The sequence below is a fragment of the Alnus glutinosa genome, chromosome 9 (genome assembly GCF_958979055.1).
Source record: "Alnus glutinosa chromosome 9, dhAlnGlut1.1, whole genome shotgun sequence".
In the NCBI taxonomy this organism is placed as follows: domain Eukaryota; kingdom Viridiplantae; phylum Streptophyta; class Magnoliopsida; order Fagales; family Betulaceae; genus Alnus; species Alnus glutinosa.
The window spans coordinates 28,646,860-28,668,771 of NC_084894.1; the positions used below are offsets into that span (position 1 = coordinate 28,646,860).

General features: G+C 36.3%; 2 protein-coding genes across 3 annotated transcripts; both read right to left on the reverse strand.

Moving 5' to 3' along the window:
* Positions 1-4,096: 4,096 nt before the first annotated feature.
* LOC133878030 (ubiquitin-conjugating enzyme E2-17 kDa-like) lies at positions 4,097-8,418 on the reverse strand. Its single transcript, XM_062316510.1, has 5 exons — positions 8,231-8,418; positions 8,033-8,116; positions 7,475-7,602; positions 5,557-5,661; positions 4,097-4,504 (listed from the first exon to the last, which is right to left on the reverse strand). The coding sequence occupies exons 2-5, from the start codon at positions 8,100-8,102 to the stop codon at positions 4,361-4,363; spliced, it is 447 nt and encodes a 148-aa protein (XP_062172494.1). The 5' UTR covers positions 8,103-8,116; positions 8,231-8,418; the 3' UTR covers positions 4,097-4,360.
* Positions 8,419-8,993: 575 nt separating this feature from the next.
* On the reverse strand, positions 8,994-14,790 carry LOC133878029 (probable inactive receptor kinase At5g58300). Of its 2 annotated transcripts, none has more exons than XM_062316508.1 (3): positions 14,267-14,790; positions 11,310-12,674; positions 8,994-9,947 (listed from the first exon to the last, which is right to left on the reverse strand). In XM_062316508.1, exons 1-3 carry the CDS (start codon positions 14,274-14,276, stop codon positions 9,319-9,321), a joined length of 2,004 nt encoding a protein of 667 aa, XP_062172492.1. In that variant the 5' UTR covers positions 14,277-14,790; the 3' UTR covers positions 8,994-9,318. The 2 variants fall into 2 exon arrangements, with proteins under 2 accessions (XP_062172492.1, XP_062172493.1); XM_062316509.1 differs by lacking the exon at positions 14,267-14,790 and adding an exon at positions 13,052-13,242.
* Positions 14,791-21,912: the final 7,122 nt, after the last annotated feature.

The following is a 21,912-nucleotide window of genomic DNA, read 5'->3' on the forward strand; positions in this document are numbered from 1 at the left end:
CAACAGATTGATTTAATAAAAAAATAATTTTTTTAATTAAAATTTTTTTATTTAAACGAAAAGTGCCGGGCAAGCCTGGTTGATTTGCCCTTGCCTATCACTACTCATGGGCGAGTGGTTTCGATTTCTCTGTTTGAACGGCCGTATGTGGTTTGTACTGTATGATGACTTTTCTTTCCAATTAATCAACACCTATATCAATATGTTCCTTAAATCACGTTGAGAATCTTGCACGAAGATCGAACTTAGAATAAATAAACAAATAGAACCTCCAAAGAACTTGTTCGAATTTGGCTCGAGATTGGTGCTTCAATTAATACTGAGTGATGAACTTGAGGAGGTTAAACTTAAATAAGAGAAAGACATGTACTATTGTTAAAGTGTCCTACATCGTTAAGAAATATTATTTAAAATTTTATAAGTTATGGTGTCTCTATCTTTTTAAAAGCGTCTTTTGAGAATGAGTTAGGCTTATTAGACTTTTACATTATATCAGAGTCAGATTCTTTAGACAATGATAAACATTTTTCTTTTGATATTAAACACGTGCTTGGTTAAAGTTATCATACGTGAAATGACGTGTTAAAATACCCTACATTACCAAAAGATACATGACTTGAAAAGTTTATATATAAGTCATATATGGTGTGCCCTTATCTCTAAAAGTGTCGTCGTTTGAAAGTGAGGTGCGGGATTAAACTTTTACATTAGTAGCTCTAAAGTCTAAACTGCTAACATGATGTAGATCGAGGTAGTAATGAGTGATTAAGCTCGTGATAGCACAGTGATCGATCAGAAACTTCAAACTAGTATATGTGCTTTTAAAACTGTAGTCAAAACCGACCACGCAATTTGTTATTCAGAACAGTAAACAACGTGGACCGTTTTTTCTTTTTAGTTTGGTCAGACACGTGGTTGGACATGGAATTGACCTTTCAACAGTAATTGACTTGATTGCCTTAACTGTCTTTGTCTCTCAGAAAGGTACCGGCCATTGCCTCTCCACCGGTCCGCATTTTGGAGGTATGACACTCGGACCGGCGGTCCGGCACCTTTGCTTAATTCGTGTACCTAATCCGAGTGCTGCACAATCTGACTCAAAAGAAAGGCACCAACCAGCCAAATAGTTAACAAGCCGACGACATAATTTCATTCCCTGTAAATGTAATCTCACCTTTGCAAAAACTTTAACACATTTTAGAGAGTTTTTTAATAAAATTATAATATAACATGTTATAACATTACTCAGTACAAAATGTTAAGCTCATATATTTGGGTTTAACTCTGGTATATTAACTAATCACACTATTTTTAATATAGAATTCAATCTTTTTACACTCATGCTTGTATACTTAATACTATTATCCTCCAACTACTCTTTCACAATTGAAGTGAGATTACTATAGCCAAAGGTAGCGATTTGAGGTGCCTTCAAAGAAGAAAGTTTAGCCCAAGAGCTTGTCGGAGCGGTCAACAAGAAATAGTTATGATGCTTAAGTCAGTATAATTGAAGTCAATAATCTAGAAAAGTAAAAGATAACGTTTAAGAGAAACAGACGAAAGTTCTATTTTTACCTAGTGCCTGCTGCTTTTTTATATCTGATTCGTTGTAAAGATTAGCCATGTAGCAAACGTTTATAAGAGGTTTTTCTGTTGCTGATCGAATTCCTTAGATCCCGTAACTCTTGCAAAACGACCACACCATGTTTGGATTATGGAGACCAATGCTAATATGCTAAAAGAGGGGATTTGGTACAGTATTATATATGCGATTGTACTCAAATATTGGTCGATGCAACGGCCGAATATCGGATCATCCGGCGGAACAATGTCTACGCATGACACAAGATTATCACATTGCTACAGTAGTGCAACACTATTTGTTTTGATTTTCACACCTTTCGAGATATATGAGCAGAAAAACTAGGTGAAGAAAAACGGCTGACTCGTTGCTTATGGCAAATATTTAATCATAAAATCTGAGAGTTGTTTTAGGGTGGTCAATTAGAGGAAAGAATTAATTATTGTTTAGAGAAGATATCCTTACTCATGGAGAGAGGCACTCAAGCATGGGGGTCCTTCACTAACATGCCACTGTCGCCGGAGGTCATCCAAATGGGATTTTAAAATATTTTGCAGAAACATTACAAAATGAAAAAGGGTTTACATCGTAATGGCTCTTCATAATCAGAACCACATAAAAAAAAAAATTATTGAAAAAGTGATTGGGTAGGTTGGTTTTGGATTGGAGGACACGCAAAGGCAAAGACCCCCCACAAAAATAAAAAAATAAAAAATTAGCATGGGAGCAATTATGTTAGTCATGTACTAGAGTTGGAGAGAGAGGGTGACGACCTCATTGCTTGTCAACCAAGGGATAAGTTAATTGTGTGCTCATTGTTCTCCTATTTTTCGGTGCAAAATATTTCGAATATGCTTTTCATTTTGTTCATATTGGTAGTGCGTCCTATCCAAGCAATGTTCGTCATTGGGTGATTATGATTTATGTGTTTAAAGTTTTCATTTAATAGTATTGAAGTGGTTAATAAATGCCCAGCCAATGTCCAAATATTGGACCAGGAATATTTCCTCTTATTATTACGTGGTGGGCAGCTTAAGAGCTGGAGACCAAGAAACTCACATGTCCTGAGCGGATTAAGATGTAAGACCCACTTGTCTGGAATAGATAGGCCTTACAAGTTACTACCCCCTCTCTCTTAAACTGTCTTAATATGTATCATAAAATCTCAATCCCTAAACATTGAGCAGTGCTATCCGGCCCCTTCCTCTCACACCATCGTCCGACTCACGTGGCAATTCTTTTGAAATATATATACAAGTGAAGCACTTTACCTTTTTAGTCAAAAAAATTATGCATGAGTCGAATGAAATGGCATGGGAGGGGGTCGGATAGCACTGCACCTAAACATTAGACATGGTGACATACCATCATAGTTAATGGGATAATGATTATTGAAATGAAGACGAGCCATTTCATAGTCAAAATTTAATATTGTTGTATCTAACAGTATAAATGATACTACATCATTTAAATTTTTTGAATGACGTATCAATATATTTATCACACAACATCATCTACCATTAAATATAAACAACATTGAACTTCACATGAGCGAGTGCAGAAATGTCATGCATGGCAACTCCCGAAGAAGTTAGCTTTCGAGTTTAAAAAGATTCTTTGTTTTATGCAACTGTTGCTCATAAAAAAATCATGCTTATTGATTTAAATGACCCATCAAATGTTTGGGACCCCTCCCAAAACCTACTTTGGTAGTTTGGTCGAACCATCTCCATCAATTTACCATTTGCTTGGATGGTGATCCATCAGTAGAAACCGATCACATGCGCAGAATATCCGGGTAGCATGTCAATGAACATGACAGTTTTACATCCATTTTTGAGTATTATCAAGGAAAGGATCCACATGATACTTGGTGGCCAGACTCTCGTTCAAAAGAATGCATTATTATATATATTTTTATGATAGAGATGGTTAACAATCCGAACAACAAATATAAATAAACCTTTATAAGAGAACAATTTACTCACTTATTAGAACATATGAGTCTTATAAAAGTTCTCCCACTGTCTAATTGTTGAACATCCAGATCCCATATTTGCACTCTTCCCACGACATCACTTTTTGATATCAATCTACAAATTAACAATTCAAACAACAAAAGTGGGAAAACTTTTATAATAGAGCAATTCACCCACTTATTAGAATAGAATAAGTCTCTATTACCGTCTAATTGCTGAACATCCAAATCCCATATTTGCACTCTTCCCAAGACATCAGTTTTTGTTGTCAATTGCAACAGTCATACAATGGCATTTTCTATTTAAAAGCTGCCCATTCTTCAAAAGAATCACATAAATGAATGGATTTATCAGAAAAATTGAAAAAGTTTTTTCCTCGTACAGCTCGAGAAAAATTCAAAATTACATCTTTGTATAAAATCTTATAATTAATATCACTATGATTCGAGTACTTTTCCTTATTCCTTATTCTTGACCCAAAAAAGCAAAAAAATTTGCAGTCAGATCCTGGAAATACAAAAGCAAAAATTGCAACTTGTGTCCGTAGGAATCGTGCCCACAAAACATTAATTATTTGTCAATCAATCATATGAGTTGTAGAACAAGAAGCAGAGCATTCACTTAACAAACATTAAATTACAGTTTTCCAATCCCCTAATGTCTTCAAATAATATTCACAAAATGACAACAAAGTTCCTTGCCAACATCGAGTCCAGAAAGGAGACTCTTTCTCATAATATTTCCCTTCTTTTACCTGAAGGAGATGAAACCCATGCTTCTGGAGTGTTTTCATGCGCCATCATCCCATGGCATACTTCTGTGTCCAGCTGCGAGCAGTGGCTTCATACTTGCCTCTGTCGGTCTTGTACATGTGAGCAATTTCCGGGACAAGCGGATCGTCGGGGTTGGGGTCCGTCAACAGGGAGCATATGGACAACAGCACCTAAAATACCAGGACGTTAGTAAGAAAGACTCGACCAAAATACATTTTTATTAATACCTGACAACTCAGTGGTGTATTTCAAAATAAATTTTGATGCTGCACAATAAATTTTGATGCTGCACAAGAGTTCAAAAATGCTTTTCATACACTAAACCAATAATAATTCTGAGTATAAATGGCTCATTGGTAGAGCTATCATCACTCGGGTTAAGTCCAGACGGCTCACTATTATTGCAGATGATCTAATCTACTATTGCTGCATATGATAACCATCAATCCATCACTCTGCATTTTTTCAACAAATTCTCAACATCAGAAGCACACTTCTATTTTTCATTTCACCATATCCATGTTGCATCACAGTTGTGTTGCCTTTTAGGCACCAAGCTCTGTGGAGTCAAGAAAATTCCTAGTTTTACAATTTTTTTGATTTTGTTGATCTTCAACCATTACTAAAGATAGTCTGCATTTAGGCATGATTCACAATTAACAAGTCTGGCTATGCACCAGCAAATACAAGCTTGTCAGTGGGTTGAGGAGCTTTATTAGCATCATCTAGATATTCACTTCTATCACCAGCAGATAATTAACAAGCACATCCACATGTTCCAAAACAGATAGCTTCAATGAAGCCCATGGACACAAGCTCCATATCTGAACCCAACCTGGGTAACAATTTGACCATCAACTCACAAAATGCACTAACAAACAGCAACCTTGTAGAGATGAGAAACAATTGATGACATGGGATAAACTAAGCTTTACTATCATAACTTTCTTCCAAGGTATAGATGGTATTATTCTGACTGACATTTGATTGATTTCTCACATTGATGTGGTAATTTAGCAGCATAGTGAGACATGAGTCTCAATCACTTGAAATTGATGAAAATCAATAAAGCATATTGCAAAATGATATCAAGTAAGCTGTTATTCCAGAAAATGGTGTATAATCGTGCATAGCAGCATAAACCAGACCACTGATCTGGTAATGATGGTAGAACCTGTGACTGTAAACTAAAAATTAAAAAATGGGAATAGTTCTAGGAAACCTTGGAAATGGTTAGTGCCGGGCTCCACTGTTCTTTAAGAATATCCAGACATATGCTTCCATTGCTATTAATATTTGGGTGGAATACCTTAGTCCTAAATGCAACCTGAAAGTACATAATAATGTTAGTGTTCTTCATTTCTAAAATAAATAACACAATATAACCAAAAAAAATCAAGACATGGTAATATAAACTACCACAAAGTCAGCACCATTTAAGATGAAAAAGAAAAAGAAAAAGAAAAGGCAAAGATGATTGAAGTGCCAACACTATGACTTCCCGTTTGAAAGCATACTACACTCTGCACTTCACATGAAATATACATATAAAGTTAATACTGCAATTTCTCTAGTGAAACACCATAATCTACAGTTTTTACATCAACAACACACCGTGTCACTTTGCTTATTTTATAAAATGTGTAACCTATATATCAATGTTCACATAAACCCCTAATCATCAATCTCATATGTGAAGACTTCAATATATAATTTTTACCCAAAAAAGCTATAAATAATTACATGTACATGTATCCAAGCACCAAATATTTCTTCTGCATATTATACCTCATTCTTTCAATGTAAAAGCAAACATATACCATTAGATAGATAATATCCAATACGCAAAATCTAGCACATGATTTAATCACAAGACATCATGCATTTAATGAGGCAAAACTAATGACTCATATTCTGCACAAACATTTTTGCAAAATGTTAATGATCTCCCAACAAGATTACGCTCTCTGGAATTGCTTACAATTACTAAACCCAAAATTTCAGTTTTAAATTGATGAGAAAGTTTCAATAGCTAAATTGCAATTTTCAAAATCACAGATCTTTCAGAGTAAGTACTAGCAGATCTTTGATCATAACATAGACAAAAATTTGAGGAACCAGGCTACAAATTGTATAGACATAATAGTGGAGTCTCAGAATGATTTGGCTTTGTTCCAAGAACACCACAACCACTAATGGGGAACAATCCAATACATGTGTGGAAAAAGAAGACATCCATAGTGATGAGAGTAGCTAAAAAAATCATTAGTATGAAACTGATTATATTATGATCTGTTTTGAGAATTTGATATGGTATTAATAGGCATCCAGTTAATGGTTTTACGATGCAATAGCACCTGAAGAAGAAATCCGCTTGTTTCATATTTACTTGTTTCTGACTAGAGTATCATGTCATTTGCAACAATCTACTGAACAGAAAGATTTCACGCCATAGTTGGTTCAGGGAAACCATAATGTCATCTGCCTCTCTCCCTCCCTACCAACCACCCTATTGATCTCCAAGTTTGGGTGTTTGATTCAACTTTTTGGTCCCTGTTTTCTGGATCCTTCATCCAAAGTTCGAGCACTAATTTCAGGTTAGATTCTAAACCTTTCATTTACCTCACTTCTAATTATGTTAGACCTGAAGATATATGAAATTCAAATACTTACTTACACTAGAGTGGATCACAATATCTTAACAAACCCACAAATTTTACAATAACCATAACTACATTTGATAAGACTTTGATCTTTCACTTTATTATCATGTTTATGGTTAAAACTTCAACAGCATTGGTCTTTTAACCAAGCAAAAAATATGAAGCTGCCAGACAACATCTATATAACTTCATATAATAGTGCAATGAATCGTAAAACTTCTATTTCCCTGCAGGAAGCACATTTATAAATCACCAAAGCGCCTAAACAGCATCAACTTAAAGGACAGGCTTGCTCCCATGGGCCAGGAAAAGAACCTAAAGAAGCTTAACTAAAAGCATTGAGTTGCGTTCTCCTCAATACCCCTTCAATTTTGAAGCCACGATGCTAAGCATTATATGTTGAAACGAATATAGTATTATAGAAAGGAAGCAATTAAATGCAACAAACAAGAAGAAGGAAAAATAGAATGAAATTACCTTTGGAGGCTTGAACGGATAATCAGGGGGAAAATGAATAGAAACTAGAAATACACCTCCTGCATAAGGGCTATCTGCAGGTCCCATGATGGTGGCTTGCCAATGGAACATGTCCTCGGCTACAGGGCCTACGCAAACATATATGAACCGAACTCGTGTCAATCATATAAACTTCAATTCATCGGCAACACATAAACTGTATATTATATGTTGAGAGAGTCTAAAACCAACAACAGGAATCAAAGGGCCAACTGAGCCAAAGCATAAATATGGTATTGTCTTCTGTTATGTGCGTGTATCAGAGGGCCGGGTAGCAAAACCCAGAAAATCCTTTACATCTTCACCCAGATTAAAACCGAAAACATCTTACGACTTGAGAAGCCAACCCAGTGCATAAATTAGAAGGCCACCAGACAAGCATAAGGTAAAGGTGATTACTTAAGGTTTGGGTAATAATAATATAAATTTTATTTATTTATTTTTTTTCAAAAAAAAAGGGCGCATAAAATTTCACAAGCAAAAGAGAGTTTGAATAGGAAGAGAGGTATAGGTGCATACCAGCGCTGCAAGAGGTAGGAGGGTCTTTCTGTAAATCCTTGAGCTCCTTCAAGATCCGTTTCGAGGCCATAGTCTGAAGAACACCTACAAACAAACAAAGCAAAGCAACCCAAATTGGCAACGGATCGTGAGCACCCAGAACTAAAGTTTTGATTTTTACCACAGATCAGTCAAACAAAACACCGTATATCTCTTTACCTTAAAAGGGGAGATCACTAATTTCTTCGAAGAGTTGATCAAGATCCAATAACAGCAGATGGGTAAGGGAGCAAAAATTCAAAAGGGTGGGGATGAATTGTATTTACTTGTATAATTGTATTATAGAGCCACAGACACAGAAAGGGCAGGTTCTAGAATTTTCTGTCTTTAAAGAAATAAAAATTTAATTGGCGTAGGATCAACGTCCTTATTTCTGAATAAATAATTTTTTTTCAAAAAAAGAGCCGTCTTTATTTCTATTTTTTTTTTATTGCAAAATCTCTGGCGGAAAACGATTTTACCCTAATCCAATTATTCCAATATCATCCATTCCTTTTTATTGTTTGCAATCCCATCCTCATAATTTTTAGCTTTTTGTGTATATGCCCCCCTTTATCTCTCTCCTTTTTCCATTTGCGTCCATCTATGATCTATGTGACTGTGTGTATATTCTTTGTTGCTTTTTTCTTTCTTTTCCTTTTGTGGGGGGCTTGACCAATCAATAAGTGAGAGCTAATCAAAAGGATAAACAAGCATTGGTTTAAATTTTTATAATAGTTTAAGATAGCAATACAAAATGGCTTTCATCATGATAAATGGATCAGATTTGATCGTGCTTTTAAGATATCAAGCCACGGGTGTAATAGTGGAATAAACAAGCTTTCACCATCTGCTTTTTGAGTCTTTAGCTTGGGGGGGCCTGCCGCCTGCACAAGCACAACAACACTCACCAGCCGAGGGAGGGAGAGGGACCACAAGAAAGTTACAGGAAGTAAGTTCTTGATTGAAGGTCATTAATCAATTAATTCATAATGTTGAAAAACAAAATTACAACAAATCATGAATTGAAAAAACCCATCAACATGAGGACAAATGGACAAATGGACAAGGATTAATACATCCCTAAGAAAAATCGCATAAATGGAAACATTCACACTCTACCAAGTCATACATGCAACGTAAGGAGGTTTTAACAACACTTGGGGAAAACCTCTCACAAGGCATATATGTATCCAAATTAGAAGTTCGATGTTGATTTCTGCGCCAGATGAGTTCTTCATGAGCGTGGCTTGAAACTTGAAAGGCAATCATGGAGTCTGCACATTTGAGTCCTTGGATTTGTTCTCTTCAGAAGATGGCCGGTTCTCTGAGTCGGATTGCCGGATTTCTTCAATCATCCTAACAACTTCATCCATGTTGGGTCGCAAGTCTGGCACCTTTGCCACACAGGCCATAGCAATTTGCAACATCTGCACCATTTCTTCTTCAATGTTTTGGTACCTCATCAACTCAACGTCAAAAACCTCCGCCGTCCATTCCTCCCTAACAACAGACTGGACCCACCTAGGAAGATCAACCAAATCGTCACGGCCAGGTGACTGGAGTGGAGCTTTTCCAGTCAGCATCTCAAGGAGGAGGACACCAAAGCTGTATACATCTGATTTATGAGTGTGTTTACGGGTTTCGATCACTTCTGGAGCACGATAGCCTGCACCCCGAGAAGGCGTGGCAGGGACATTCATAAGAGGGGTTAGGCCAAAATCAGAAATGCTTCCTTCATGATCTTGGTTGACGAGGACGTTTGAGGACTTGATATTTCCATGAGTGAATTTAGGACCACCCATAGAATGGATGTGGGCGATTCCCCTTGCAGTTCCAAGCGAGATCTTTATTCTGGCGTCCCAGTCAAATGGAGTTCTTCCACCTCCCCGGTTTCCTGTCGTTAAATTGAAATCAAAAGTAAGCAACAAGGGAACGGGTTAACTGATAGAGGATTCCACAAAAAGAAGAGAAAATTACGACCGGATAGATGATAGATCATCCAAGAGAAGTTATTTGATAAATGAATGAGGGCCAATTGATAAATGAATGAGGCCAGGGACGGCTCTATATAGAAAAGAATTAGGCGGTCGCCTAAGGCCCTCAATTAATGAATATTAATAAAAAAAAATTATAAAAAAATATTTGAAGGCTTAATTATATTAATATTTTTTAATTAAGGCCCCTAATTATAGTAATAAGTAATTAAAAAGGCATTAATATCATTTAATTCTCCACCATTCTATTCTTGAAATAAGTCTTAAAAAATTAATAATTATATAGGAGAATCAAATATTATTAAAGACATTCTTAAATAAAATCTATTTTCTAACTTTAAACGTTCTATTATTTGAAATAATGGAGAGATAGAAAATAATAATAATATTCAATTATGTTGTGGATAGAGATATTTTGGGCTTTGTGATGAGCATCGAGCGGCCAAAATTCTAATTACAATTTAAAAAGACAACAATTTTGCATCCCAAAAAGTGAAAAAATTAATTTTTAAATATATATATATATAAAATGCCCCACTTAACCTAGTCTCCTTAAGCCTCAAAATGTAACGAGCCAGACCTGAATGAGGCTATACCTCATCGTGTCACCTAGAATAAAAATTTTAGTCATCTTTGATAAGAAATAAGAATAACTACCAAATTAAATGGAAGCTTTTTATACCATGGGAGTTCTTGATCGAAACCAGGGCAAAAGCTGCTACATATATAATGCCTTCCGGTGAGAAACTGTGACAAGGTGTTTCCTTATGGATTGAAGAGGGCAACGATAAATAAAAAAATAAAAAAGTAAAATAAAATTATTTGCTACCTAAATGAGACCTAATTATCAGAAGTTCATGATACAAGTTATTATCATTCTAACAACCCATCATCAAATGTGTCATTGACCAAGTGCACCATGATTTCATATATCTTGCCGAAGTGTAGAAAAATCATGACGATCATCTCTCACAATACTAACTATTGAATAGAAAAATTCAGGAAAGAAGAATTTTCTTTTGGAAATGCAGTAATTATAATCTTGAATTCTCACTTGTAGGTATTAAGGCAAACAACACTAGTTTTCATAAGTGATCAAGTTCCCGGCTTGATCTTTTTGTATTGGTCCACAGCAGTGCATGTGTCCATTCATTTGTTCGTGTGTGGTCAGAGTTAATAGTTTAACTCTTATAAATCTTAAAACAAGATAAAGGGTTTGGATTACCCAAAACTGAAAGAAATAAAGGGGGGATATCGCATACCATGCAATAGTGTAGATAAGCTGCCACTAGGGACATAGTCATAGACAAGGAGCTTCTCATCTTTTGAATAATAATAAGCTCGGAGTGGCAGAACATTTGGGTGCTGCCCAACCCTACCCACAATTTCCATCTGCTGTTCAAAGTCCCTCTTCCCAACCACTACTTCCTTCAACCTTTTCACCACCACTGTCGTTGCCTCTTCCAAAACAGCCTTATATGCTGTGCCATAACTACCTTTTCCCAGCACTTCAGCTGAAGCCCTCAATAGATCCTCAAGATCAAAATTATAAGAGCAACCTTCAAAAAAAACAAGCTTGTTTTTCTCCGGCTCCTGCACCCCACTCCCAAACTCCTCTTTGGGCTTCTCACTCCTCCCACCACTTAAACCCTTTCCTTTTGATACACCAGTGCCTTCACTACGTTTCTTCTTTAGACAGCAGCAGAGAACAATAATTAGAGCTGACAGACACAGCAGCACAAACCCTCCGACTGCAATGGCAATTATAGCTCCCATAGACAGTTTCTTTTTGGAGCTTTGATTTGAAGGAACCAATGGTTGGGGTGGAGACAAAGCAGGCGACGGAGATGGTGGTGGGAGGATGAAGGAGCAAGCTTTTAGAGGGGGTCCACATAAGAGAGGGTTTCCGACAAAGGATGAATTAGAAAATGTTTTAAGGGATGATGGAACAGAGCCATTAAGATGATTGTAACTTAAATTCAAATGCTTGAGTCCAGGGAGATCAATTTCAGGTATGGATCCAGAAAGGGTGTTGTTTTGGAGGTTCAAACCAGTAAGCTGCGTCAAATTTTGTATTGTTTGAGGAATCTTTCCAGAAAAGGAATTAAATGACAGATCTAGTACATTGAGTTGAAGGGAAAAGGAGGTAGGAATCTCACCAGAGAAATTATTGTGTTGGAGGTAGAGGTAGTGGAGCGAAGGAAGGGAGGTAATGTCAGAAGAAAGATTACCATAGAGAAGGTTAGATCGAAGGCTGAGAATCCTGAGGGCATCAAGCTTACCAAGGGTGCCTGGTGGGATGTGTCCCACAAGCCCTACCCCAGGGAGCCGGAGGGCAATTACACGGGTGCCATCCAGTGAGCAAGTAATGCCTACCCAAGATTTGCAGACTGCAGCAGTAGGGCTCCAGCTGAGGTTGCGCCGATGGGGAACAGCAGCAGCAAAGTCAAGAAGTGCTTGCTTATCTGAGTTCAGGTCAGAAATAGCCAGGGGTAGAAGATTGATAATGATGAAGAGGAAAGTAAATGCCGCTGTGGAGGAGAACCTCATGGGGAGTTGTTTGGCACAGGGTTGCTGAAACTGACTGTAGAAATGAGAATGTAACCTCTGCAGAACTTGATGACTTCCTGTTTCAGCACAAAGATCACAGAAAATGATTATGGAGCCAGCAAAAGAAAGCAAGAAAACCTTATCCCACCCAAGTGTGAATCGTCTGCAAATACTATCACAAAGTTCGCAACAGAAAAGGGAAAACTAACAAACACATCTCCTACATTGGTTGCAGTGGAGTAAACAACAGGAAGAAAAAAAAAATAAATAAATATCAAATGCAACCTCTAGCAAGGGTAAACTACTCTGTTTCTGTTTGCCAAATGCAAATTTTTATGAACAGCAGAAAAGGATGACGAAGAAGTCCCCCTTTCATTTCATTAAACTCATAAAAGACTCGTCCACTATAGTACAGAAATGTATATTCAAAATAGGAAATGGAAGCCAATTTCACCCGTGTCTTTCTCTAAACAACCACATATGCTTAGAGATCAGAGACATGTATATCCATATGCTAAGAGGCGTTGATATAGCTCTGCGTCATATAAGAGCTCAAAATAAGTGAGCCTAGTGGTCAAAGTAGCTGTAATTCACACAGAAACAGACTCAAATTTTCTATGTTATATAACAACAAAATGACTTTTCTTTGAACAAGGGTACTTGAGCCTGGTACTTAAATGACCATTGGAAGTTTTGGAAGCTTGGAAGATTTCCCACTAAAAGATATCATCAACTGGGAATTTCCCCAAACTTTCCAACTAAAAAAGTTGAGCCAATTCTTTTTTTTCTTTTTCTCTACATCCAGCACCATACGCGAAAGTTCATAGACAATTGCAAAAAGTAATCGACACCCAAAAGCAGCAGGAAAAGACATTTTACTGATTAAAGCAAAGGAACCTTTTCCTTTTGTATTCTAATATCCGTATTAAAAAAAAGTATTCCAACTTATCATTCTACCAGACAGGGATTAGGAAATAGATTCAATACCAAACAGAAAAACAGAAAATTATATGAGACAAAAGGGTGACAAGGCACACAATACGGGTGTTAGTCCAATGTAGAGCACCAACAGCATAATTTACTTTCTAAATTGTCAAACTTAATAAAAATAACAATAAATAAATAAATACCAAAAATCTGGGGAAAAAGGTTCGGGAGACAGTAAGCGGATAAAGATCTAGAATAAAATGTAAAGTAGTAGATTTTTCATCAAATTTTTAGCTTAAAGAGGAAGCAATTCCTAATTCCTTGATAGCTGGAGTTGTTCAACAACCCAAATTGTATCCAAGAAAACTAATTTGACAAACTTATGGAAGTATCTCGGTGTCTTAACCAAAAACCAACCTACTAGAAATATAATGTAACAAGAAAACACCAAGTATCATTCTTGAAGAACATTCACTAAACACAAGAACGTGTGCCATGAAGAAGTTTAAGAAGATAATCACACGTTTTAACAAAAGTTCCCATTACTCTAAAATGAGGGCAGGAGTGCACATTAACAAAGAAGGAAATCCAAATAATGCGACGGATTCACAACCATTGTCTGCAATGACCCAGATCTAGAAAAGGCTCAATCAGTCGGTACGGAAATGCATGTATGAAAAAGAAAATATTAGACCCATTAAGTAGGAAACAAAAATGGTCCGAGCAAGTAAAGAAGGTTAACCTGAAGACATGAGGGAGCAGCAGGTCTCAGCTAGCTCTTCATCCAATGGCGTTGCTCAGAAGCGGGCATTAGAGCTTGAAAGAGGCCCAACGCTAACGGCATTTGCGCAAGAGTCAGGGTACCCTAGTGGGAGCCTCAGATCCAATTTAGCTGAAGCTCATGGATTTGGTCCCATGGGCTAAAACATAGCGAACTCAAACTCGTGGGATTTGAGAGCTTGCTTCGATACACACGTAAGGATTCTAAAGCAGACGTTTCAAGGAAAACAAGAAAATTTCTCAGAAGCAAACATTTAGACGAATTTTTGTCGGAGAGAAAGAGATTAATAATATTATTATTGCATAAAAGGGAGAAAAGGGAAAGAAAGGAAAGAAGAGTAAAGAAGAATAAAGGAGCAGAGAGAGAGAGAGTCAGCTAAAGCAATGACTTTTTTGGTCTGGCAGTGGCAGAGAGAGAGAGAGAGTGAGATCCAGAAGTCCAGACAGGCAACGATAAAAAACACTCTATCTCTTTCTCCTAAGTCCTACCTACGATGATGAAATTGGATCAAATGGAAGTTGTTGTACTTAACACTAAAACACTGTCTAAACCGTATTAACCTACGATAATCAGTCTTTTTCTCCTCTGCAATTACATTTTTACCCCCGATCCCCCAGGCATTGCTGTCTCCGGCCAGTTCTATCGACTGCGCTCCCTGCCAGCTTGGATGGTTTCGGATATGAGTAATTTATTATTTGGATTAATTAATTTAATATTTATAGGGTTTATTTGTCCAAATGGGAGGATGGGTTGTCAAAAACATGTCGGCGCAAGTGAATCCTCTAAAAATTCTCTCATATTTTGTTATCTGAATTACGAACAATTTAAATAAAAAAAATTGTTGAGAATTTATATTCAATTTAGCTTGTTTTCGTTTTAATTGGAATTGGACCAACGAACAAGTATTTTACCAATCTTGTCCGATTATTGCTTACAACTTTTAACACGTGTTATTATGTAATTAGAGACATGTCAGCCACTAAAAATACATCATATTAACATCTTATAATCAGATGCTGACACGTGTTAAAAATTGTAAAATAGTTTGAAGTGTAACATTTTTCTTGTATCAATTAGAATTGAAACATGCGTCTCGAGACATAATAGGACATTAAGGATATACGGAACATGTATCTCAAACTTAATAAATTCAACTGTAAACTGTTAGGAAATACTCTCTAGTAATTATGTTGAAATGGAGTAGTATATAGCTTCTCATTTACTATTATAATTATGGTAGGTATTGATGCACAAACTTATTCCTTCAATATTTTCAGTAAAAGAGAGTTAATTTATAATCTATTCGCAGAAAATGATGCATAATCCTTACCATTGATGGTCACAGTGTACTCCACAAAGCTTGTACATAGATTTGACAACTCTCGAAGAAACTAATTCAAAGATTTGAATTAATCAGTAAGCTTTACAACACTCAAAGCTCACAAATATAATGATTTCACTGATTTTAATTTTAATTTTTTATGGTTTTTTGGTAAAGCGGGTGGGATATATAGGCTACTAAGCAAGACTTAACAGGGCCCAAGCAACGCAAATGCAATCATTTTGCAAGAGCTTTCTTTGACCATTAATTGAGGGGAAGATGCCCTTCTAGCTTGAAAGTGAATAGGCAACCAAATTAAATTAGCTTGTCCATCACTATGGCAAAGATGGCGAACTCCGACTTGTTTGTATTCTCCACTTGATAGTATTCTCGACGTGACATGATGTTGTTAATAAGTAAGATACAATACGTGGAATATTTATATCTAAAACTGAATGAATTGACAAAAATAAAGTTCCAGCATCGAACATTGACACTAATGGTATTTTCAATCACTTTGTTCTTGGCTAGGCCAGGGGACTTTGGAAGCTTGCGCCCATGATAAATGGCCAAGAGAGATTTGACTATTTCTTTTAATATTTTATGGTGTCACAGTTGATGTTGAATGAACAGAGACTGATCCTTTTTTTCCTTTTTTTTCTTTCTGAGTTTTAGGTTTTAGCCCACATCAACATGTGGTCAATATACACGTCTGCATGGTGGGTTCGAGCTTACAGACCATCTAATCTAATGACATATATATATTATATAACATGCATGCATTGACATTTCATCATACTGATGGCAACGGAAAAGATGGGTTGGTTTGACGGAGGAAGGGGGGGCCGGTAGGGCCATGGCCCCCCCTCCCACTCTTAAGAAGAAAAAAAAAAAAAATTATAAAAGAAAAAAATAGTAGTAAATTAAAAAAATGGCCAAGGACATTTCGTAGAGGACTAAAAGAAAAGTCCGGATTGGACTAGATCAGAAAACTTGGTGCAAAAACCAATGCTTGGGCTTAACTAGCTGATAATCAAAGACCCAAAAGAAAGTTTACTGATAAAAAGGGAAAAGGAATTTCTATATATACACCAAAATGAAAAAATTAAAAAGGGAGAAAGAGGTAGATTTGGCATATTCTCTCGGTCCAATGAGCCTCAAGGTTTAAGATTTTTAAGTTTTTGGTATAACTTGTGATTTAACACCCGAATTCAACAAATAGCAGCTCCAATCCCCTTATTTATTCTACTTTTCTATTTGCAAATGAAAACTTTTAACTTTAATGAAGAGGAAAAATCAAATTTAATCCTTACATTTTCATGCAGTTTTCAATTTCCGCAAATAAGTCCTTGATATTTCATCTGATTTCAAATAGGTCTATCAATAAACTTATCGTCCAATCAATTAACAGTATGCCACACAGACAATTGTACAGAGGAATTTATTTAAAATCATATAAAAACTTAAAGACCTAATTGTTGATATTGAAAATTTGCATTAAAAAAAATAGAGACTAATTTTGATTTTTCCCTTAATTAAACCCAGGCTAAATGCATGTGCTCCACGGGCTAATAGTCACGATTTTAATTTGAAGGGAATAATAAAAATATAAAATAAGTTAAGGTTTAATTCACGTAAGATTCGGCTTTATATATATATATATATATATATATATATATATATATATATATATATATATATACTTTAACCTCTACTTGAAAAAAAAAAAATTATTTGGCCCCCTCCCATTAAAATATCTGGCTCCGTCCCTTCAACTTGGTTGGCTTTCAAATCCTACATAATTGGCTAACCTTGCAGCCCAGCAGCTCTTCTTTTTCCTTCCAAATTTTCAGCTACAAATAGCCGTTGAAAAGTGCTCAAAAAAATGAACCACAAATGAGAATGTTGACAACCAGAACAAATATGTATTAACAACTTCAAAACCAAATCTTTGTTAATGGAGCCTAGCTATGACTATTAGAGCCCTCTTCTTCTTTTTGCCCTTTTGGGCCACAGGATACGTCTTAGGATTGGATATTGACTTTGTTCATCAAAAGAAAAATAAAACGAGAAACAATAAAATACATGAGTCACTTACTTGGCTAATCATACAATGCCAATATGATCTTATGAGCTTATGAGTACCATTTCATGTGGGCTTTGATTTAATTACGTCGTGTTCTTGTGTACATGACACATTTTTAATTATTGATCTATATCAAGACATTTTAATCCAGCTTATATATAGGTTGGACGTCTTCCATGACTTGATCGTCGATCTACAAATTAAAGTTATGATCCATTCAAATATTGCATATATATACTCAACAAGATGCGTCCGATCTGTGGCGATTCCTAATTCAAAATATGCAAACCTTAGGAACCCAAAAACTGAGCTAGATCGACCACTTCACGTGGATCAGAAAATGTGTAAAGAAAAACCTTGAGAATGATTGAATAGCAAATATAATTGGGTTGGTAAAAAGCATTTGACTTCAGTCCCGAGCCTTTAATTTCCTCCCGGAGTATAATTAAGCAGTGAAGAACACGTAAACTTTTGTTCAAAGTCTCCAAATTTCATTTAAAATTGTTTCATAAACAGGCTTTCGAGTGCAATTAATTAACATAATTCTAGCTACTTCCCTGCCAAGCTGGACGAATGATTCCTTCCCTCCATGTATGACGACCAATATTAGAAAATGAAAAAAAAGAAAGAAAGAAACATTTGTCTGAACCCTATTGTGCCTTATCACACCTTTTATTGTTCTCTCTAACAAATTTGTAAAATTCTTGTTGTATTTTAGCGATGGCCCGCAGATAGTATTACCCTAAATTAAACCATTTGGAGCTAGATGACGAAACTGTACGTGAGGCAGATACATGCATGGACTAATTAAGTTATAGTAATTAAGTGGAATAGGGCCATATATATATGCAAGAGTGGGTGCATGTCATTTTAGTCTGGTTTTTGGGCTTTTAATATTAATAAAGTAGTGGAATATTATTATTAAGGAGATTTGTTGGTGGCTTCTGCCATTGCCAACTCAGTTCCACAGGCAATCATCCACTTTTGGCGAAAGTTGAGACATCATGATGGTTAATACAACTTAGCTTCCCCCTTCATGGATTTGAATTGCGATCGATCTGGTACTACTGTACAAATGTGTGGGCTTAATTCTTTCAAATATTCTCTTTATATATATATATGGTTTATAAAATTGAAAGATTAATTGTTGATTCTTTTTTGAATTTTAGTTTCGAATTTATTTAGTTAGACTTTATTTGTCTGGGTACATGATGAGGAGCATCTAGACAGCAATATTGGTGGAGCCGGGGAGGTAGTTGGGTACGTAATAGAAAAAGCGGAGTGGTTGGATCAGTATGTCCATATATACTTGCCCAATTAAGTCTGTTATCTACATTGCAATTTCTATTCAATTCTATGCTACTCGAAGCTTCTTTTATCGTATTGCAATCTTATCATTAACATTATTAATTATAGTTAATAGTATTACTAATAAACAAAAAAAGACAACATACATTAAAATAAAACTCCGGACCGTCATTTGTAGCATTCAAAGCATGTCCTTTCCATAGTCCCGGTGATCAGGATTCTCATGACGACGATCGAGAGCGGGAGAGCGGGAGAGCACACAGTATATATTGCTAGTGATGAAAGTTGTGAGGGTGCAACTGAAAGCTTCAAAAATTCTTAATTTCAGCCTAGCTTCTAAAGGAGTTGGAGGAGTTGGGGAGACTAGGAGAAAATTATTGAACAATCAGTAAATGAGTCTCCTCCAAGATCGAACTGTAAGACAAAAATAATATCAAGAACAATGTATTTTGTGGTATGAATTTAAAATTTCTTTGCACGAAAAGGGCTAGCTTCACTAGAAGAGAGTCAAAGAAGCAGGGATATAGGACTTCCAAATCTACTAGATGAAACCAAAAGGGGCGTGGCCGAGGAACAACGGAGGGAGGAGGAGTGACCGGTGGTGGTGGAAGAAGGGTGCAGTTAGTCTTCTAAGATACTTCCTCGCCTTTAATTTAGTAAGAGCATCATTATACTCTCAATAAATGTGTCATGAGCTAAGAGTAGTACCATATCATGCTATGCATAGGCAATAGAATTAAATCATTGAATACTAATAAGCGAGTGGAATTGCCAAAAGCTATTTTGACGGTACCATATATTAAGTCCAGTATCGATAGAGTAAGCTGTTATAGCCGAGATCGTACGTAGTAATATGTCAAAATCCTAAATTGTTCCACGTAATTAATGAATTGTACGTATTTGAAGTTTGTATATATCACATAACATTATTAGTTAATTTTTAGGTCGATTTTATTTGAGTCATACAAAAGTTAAAATTGTTGCACGCATTGTCTGAAAGCGTGTTGGCACATTATTTGCAAGTACGTATGTTGGACAGAATATGTAGACACAATCATAAGCGTAAATCTTGTTGATGCCTTGGCAATAGGCAATGGGCAATAGCAATGAATGAGATCTTACCTACTAATGTACAAATGTTCACCGCCCTGTGGTCCAAACTCCAACCGCCAAATAAATATATTGGAGGTGGGCTGGAAACAGCATGCTTAATTAATTTATATTTATAAAATGTTGAATTTGAGAGAAAAATGAAATCATGAAATTGGTACGTACAAAATGAAGAAACAAAAAATGTTTCTTGTGAATTTCTTCTGAATAATTTGAAATCCTTCTGTGTACGCCACGTGGTAGGGTCCTGTACGTCAGTCTGAAATAACTTTTGGGGTCCATAGCATTTTGTGGCATTGATCGAGTCAAGGGGATGGATCCACCCGGCCATGGGCACCGCTGGATCTTTATATGTTTCTTTGTGGTAATCATGTGCGGCCTAGCTAGAAGGTAGAAGTAAGTCACATAGCCTAATTATTTCCAGAAAGGAAATACTCCATAGAAGATGTCCCAGATTCACTGAAGTCCCATAAAAATGACCCACCAACACTTGAACTGTAAATGAATGATGCTTACCTAATTAGAAAGGAGGAGAAGAAAAGTAGGAGAGAAATGAAGAGTATTTATTCTACCGGCTACATTTTTAAATGAAACCATTAAATCTATAAAATTTGATGTAGACAATGAAGAGAGGAGGCCGGGAAGAAGGTAATGGATGGATGAATGAAAGAGCAGAGGTACGTATAAAAGGAGAAACATGGGGTATTACAACAACCGACATAGATGAGAGATGAAAGCAACTACTCTATGGAAGAAGTTGATTATTTTTGAGAATTTAATGGCGCCCTCCGAACAATCTTTCTTGTCATTGAGTGCCCTGGGAATCTATCATGCCCTAATTAAATCCCCATCATTTCTGATAGCAACATCTTTCCTACCTCCGATCCCTCGACTCCAAGAGTCCATGTCTTTCCTTTTGTTAATTCCCAACAATTGTAGCATGCAATATTGGTGCGTAGTAGTTGCAGTAACTAAAGGAAATCAGACCATATTTATTCACAAACCAATATGTCTTTGTGTACCGTTGTAAGTATTGAATAGCTCATAAAATACAAAATTGTTGGGAATAATTCCCATTGCCCATCTAAAGAATTATGAGTCTTCATGTCAGTCCCGGCCCAAGAAGAATTAGCGGCTGTAAAGCCGAGACAACAAGACTCCCAAGTAGTCCTATCCTGAGATCCTGGGAGATAGACACTAAATAGTCATCCCCGTAAAAGCTATTCCTGAAAATACGCGACAGGAGGTATATCCTAATTGAGTCCTGAGAATGCAGACATCCCGAGATCGAGAGTCAGTTCGTTCATCCTAAGCTCAAGACAAGCATGTCTAGCTCGGGAACTCAGGTCCAATAGATCCGGTAATAGTCCGGTTCCCAATAAAATTGGGATAGGGCTCTTAGTCAAAATCTAATCTCTGAAGATCTGTGATCAGCCTGAAGATCCGAACCAGATCCTACGTCTATTAAGGAATCGGAGTCCAAATAGAACTCTAATTACACTCCTAAGTTAAGAAGGAGCAGGAAAATCTAATTCAGGTTGACCTCTACCTATTTGCCTATAAATAGGTCCATACCCTGGGTATAAACACCAGATTGATTATTTTATATATTGAGCATACTTTTCTCTCAGAAGCTAATTTAGGCATCGAGGTGAGATCCCCAGAAGGGTCTCTTAATTTTTATTGTTTTGCAGTATTCTTTGAAAGCGTGAAGAACGTGCAGTTCATACCATATATACCAAAAACTATCCTAACAAGAATGATGTTAGCTAGACTTGCATC